The 4,134-nt window shown below is 46.0% G+C and overlaps 1 protein-coding gene across 1 annotated transcript in view; it reads left to right on the plus strand.

The window, feature by feature from the left end:
• The first annotated feature begins 1,037 nt into the window (after positions 1 to 1,037).
• LOC109294914 (hippocampus abundant transcript 1 protein-like) overlaps positions 1,038 to 4,134 on the plus strand; it is a 16,016-nt gene continuing 12,919 nt past the window's right edge. The window contains exons 1-3 of the mRNA XM_019513500.1: positions 1,038 to 1,198; positions 2,712 to 2,807; positions 4,042 to 4,104. Of these exons, the coding sequence (XP_019369045.1) occupies positions 1,175 to 1,198; positions 2,712 to 2,807; positions 4,042 to 4,104 (183 nt within the window). The 5' untranslated portion in view covers positions 1,038 to 1,174. The remainder of the gene's footprint in view (positions 1,199 to 2,711; positions 2,808 to 4,041; positions 4,105 to 4,134) is intronic.

Genomic DNA, 4,134 nt, shown 5'->3' on the forward strand with positions numbered 1-4,134 from the left:
AAGACTGAGAACCACTTCACTAAATTGATCCTGACATCCAAGTCTTACTTAGGTTGGAAGTAACTCCTGCTGGGATCATACCTGTGGTGTTTCTTGTAAAGTAAGAATCACTGTCAATTAGTTTGACTTACGATGCTTAACTCTGAAACAGGCCCGGGGCTATGGGTCTCTAAGGCCTCCAGATCAATAGGTTATTGTGCAATCCCTGCCATTAACAGAATAAATATAAAATGTTCAAATGTGTTTTTTATTAGCAGAGCATTCTCTGGGCAAACTTCAGTGGGAACAGAGCGTTTGCCATAAACAAAGACTAAACATGTAGAAGAAGATCCCAGAGCAGCTGAGCCATTTTAGAAGCTAGCAAAACATTAATTCATTGGGCTATTTTCCCGTGTGACCACGAACAGAAGCAGGGGGTGAGGATCATTCAGCACAGTAAAATCTGCCTCTGCAGGAGGGCGGCAGCTCTAGAGTTTCATCTGGTCTGGTGACTGACACTGCTGTAATACTTCCAGAGAGTCTCAGGAGCTTGGGGTAGGATTAAATAGTGAATTCTAACGGGGCGAGATGCCAGAAGTTGTGGAAGTGGATAGAGAGGTCTTCTCTGTTCCTGATTTAAGACCTAATAAAAAGGGAATTACAACTATGATGTTGCGACTCTATCCCACTTGCCAGCGAGTCGGTGTGGAGTTGCTCACCCTTGGTTCCAGTGTACTGTTTGTGTGAGGTGCTCTTTGTGAACGGCTTTGTAGCAACATTTGACGTGTTCTGAATGCCTGGCATAGCTCTAAAATGCTTTTGTCCAGGCTTAGCACAGTTGCAAACCATGTTTGTGAGCCATATTTAACCAAGGAGCTGGTTAAATGCTGTTGTCAGATGAACATAATAGACTAACTCAGCGGTGTCCAAATGTATCGGCTGATATGCCACAAATTAGCCCCGTATGCTTCCCAAATGTCACTTCAGTCCCTTCCCTTACCCAATCTGCTGCTCTTTTCCTGCCCTACCTAATGATGTGCTGCCTGTCCCCTCCTCAGTCTGCTGCGTGCCCCACAGAGGCTGCCTGTGCCAAGAAACATGATTGTGCAGCCTAGTGACCGGCCTCGGTGACGCTGACAACCTTCTGCTTCGAGCTAATGAACGTGCTGTTTTGCTTCAGCCGTTTGAAGCTCGCATGCTTGGTACTGAAAGCCCCAAGGTCAGTGTCCCTGGAGAGCTTGTGGTGTGTTTGGTCACGCTTTGCTACATTAGCGTGTTTCTAAGGCACAGTGTCTATCCGAGCTAGCCAGGAAAACACGGTGTGTAACAGCAACCTTGTGAGAAATGGTTGACTCTGTCCATTTTCTCTGCCCTGCTAATGGTTTGCAGGGTTCAGGCTGAGCTATGGACAGGTCTCGACAGGAGATCTTGCTGCTGATTTTGTTGTGATCCAGGCTGCATGAATCCTTTACGCTGTCAGAAGGGTTTTGCCTGTTGCTCAAGATTGATAAGCTGTGCTTGTGTGTTTAGGTAGCACATCCTTTTTTTTTTTTCCTAGTAGGAATTGGCAAAATAGAGGTATTTTGTTATACAAGCAATGGAGTATGCAAAGTGTAGAGCAGTGGTTGAAAGGATGTCACAGGAGATGTGATGGGAAGGACTGGATTACTCTGGGGGTGAAGTGTGTACCACCCCCTCCTCCTATCAGGACAGGTTAGTGAGGAAACAATAATGAAACTTGTCATTTTTTTTTTGTCTTGAATCTCTGGCTTAGTACTACCTTCATATTTTTTATAGAAACAGAGAGGATTTGTCCTGTTTGCATGGAATAAAAATAACTTCATTTAATGACAGTATTTCCCTTGGGGTGCCTCCTGTTTTAAAGCTGTTGACTTGTCTTTAAATCAGACTTGCAGGCTTTTTTTAACGGAAGCATCTCAGCAGAAACTGTGAAGGCAGCTGAGGTTTCGGAATGGACTGTCTTTTCTTGCCTTATCTTACTTTATTTCTGGTGAATCTGTAGCTTCCCCAGAACTAGACTTCTCTCACGCTGCAGGTTATGGCAGGCTGTTAAAATCCAGTGTGCCTTGCATACTGCAGCCTGAGTAAATTAAAAGGAAAGTAGTCCCTCTGTCTAGTTAAGAGAGCCTGCGCACACAGGCTGAAGTTTGTGCAGCCAATTTAGGAGACCTGATATTTAGTTTCCATGCAAATCAGTGGAATTTCTATCTCTGTCTCTTGAGACGCAGATATTTTGGGAGATGTGCTTTATGATGCTTCAGAGCTCTCTGCTGTTTCTGCCCCGTCCACTTGCCCACTTGCACTCAGAGTTTCTCCATTGGTGAAGAATGTGCTGTTCTCTGGGTGTTTGATCAGTGCAATTCCCCGACGCCGGTGAGTTCCAACTTGTGTGCTTTTCTGTGCTCTCTTGTGACGGACGTTCTCCACCGTCGTGTGACCTTGCAGGTACATTCTGCACAGCAAAGAAACCCTCACGGGCCAGTAGGTGAGGGCTAGCACTTTGAGGAAATATCTCTTCTGACTAAGCTGTGTCCAAGTTGTGTGTCGGTATCATTTGCTTTCTCAGCTTGCAGTGGACTTCAGTGTTACCCCTCTTCGAAGCCCCCCTAGAAACTAATGGGAAGGTTTTCAAAGGCCCTTGAGTATCTCCCCCTACAGTGGGACAAATCTGTGTCTTGGAGCAGTGTTTCAGTCTAACATTTCTTCCTCAGCGCCAGGGAATTGGAGAGCCCAGCGTCTACCATGCAGTTGTGGTGATTTTCCTTGAGTTCTTTGCCTGGGGGTTGCTGACCACTCCTATGTTAACGGTGAGTAACTGCTTGTGGCAACTGCCTCTTGCCCATCAGTGTGGCACCTTACCTCCTTGCGCAGCGGCTAGGCCTTGTCTTGCAACACTGAGGTTGAGGGCTTTGGGTGGGTGCCACTTCGTTTTGAAACACAGGAGTCAAAGTCTGGGATGCTGTAACCTATCTGTAGAGCATCTTGTTCTGAAAAGCGCTGTACATGTGGGAGTTGCCACATACGGTTCTTGGATGCTTAAAAATGCAGAGGAGAGCCGCTTGCTTGCTTCGTTTGAAATGGCTTGGCTGGATTTAGGGAAGCCGAAACCTATCTCAGACTGGAAGGATCGCAGTGTCTTGTGTAACCCCCCTGTTCTGGAGAGAACGTGCTGTAACAGCTAGATAATGAATTAAAATAAACACGGCCTGTGTTTTACAACTACCTAGACCCTGCACCGTTTGAGTTATGCCTGGGTGCAGGTTTAGCACTGAGACTTATCTCCCACTAAAATCCCACTTTCATGGTGTCAGGAGGATGCCCAGCCTTGCTGATCTAATGAGATTTTGCCAACAATTAATTTGGAAGTGACAGACTGCTCTGACTAAGACCAGCAGGAAAGGCTGCTCCACAGCAAAACAGAAAACAAAGGGGTAGCTTTATCAAAAGAACTAGAAATCTCATCTCTGATAGTTGTTTCAAATGAGTGCTAAGTGACTGGAAACTTCCAAGTTGGCAGCTTCAAGAAGAATTCTCAGCTTTCGGAGCTTGTTGGTAGGAATTGTTATGCCAGTTCACATTGGAGTTTAACGTACCATAGATATCTCTGAGCTGATCTCTGATATCTAGGTAACTGCCTTACAAAGCAAGGTTTGTTGTTCACAGAAAGGCCCTTATGTTCATTTAACAGTGCAAAATGTAAGGCAATTACATGAGGGGCACCGAAGGAGGAAGAGGAGCAGAGAACACTGATTAGGCCAAGCAAAAGAGAACTGAAGGATGGAAAAAGTTTGTACAGAACAACCTTATAGTGTCAGACAAAATATGCCCCTAACCCCTCCCACAGCCCTCACAAAGTCCTGCCCGTGACACTGGTGTGGAAGTAATGGGACCCCTTGTAACTGGTGATCCATACAGTGTTTATGGCAGGAGTGTGGGGTGTCACTGCTGTGTGGGACCATGGACTGCAGCTGTGTCTCCTGCAGTCCCGCTGTCCTCTTGTTAACAGCAGGGTCTGGAAAAGCTGTTGCTTTGTCTCCCTAGGTGTTGCACCAGACTTTTCCTCAGCACACGTTCTTGATGAATGGCTTGATCCATGGAGTCAAGGTAAGGAATTTTGCACCCATATTAAGGAAT

The sequence above is a fragment of the Gavialis gangeticus genome, unplaced genomic scaffold (assembly GCF_001723915.1).
Source record: "Gavialis gangeticus isolate Ggan-Ray unplaced genomic scaffold, GavGan_comp1, whole genome shotgun sequence".
Taxonomy (NCBI): domain Eukaryota; kingdom Metazoa; phylum Chordata; order Crocodylia; family Gavialidae; genus Gavialis; species Gavialis gangeticus.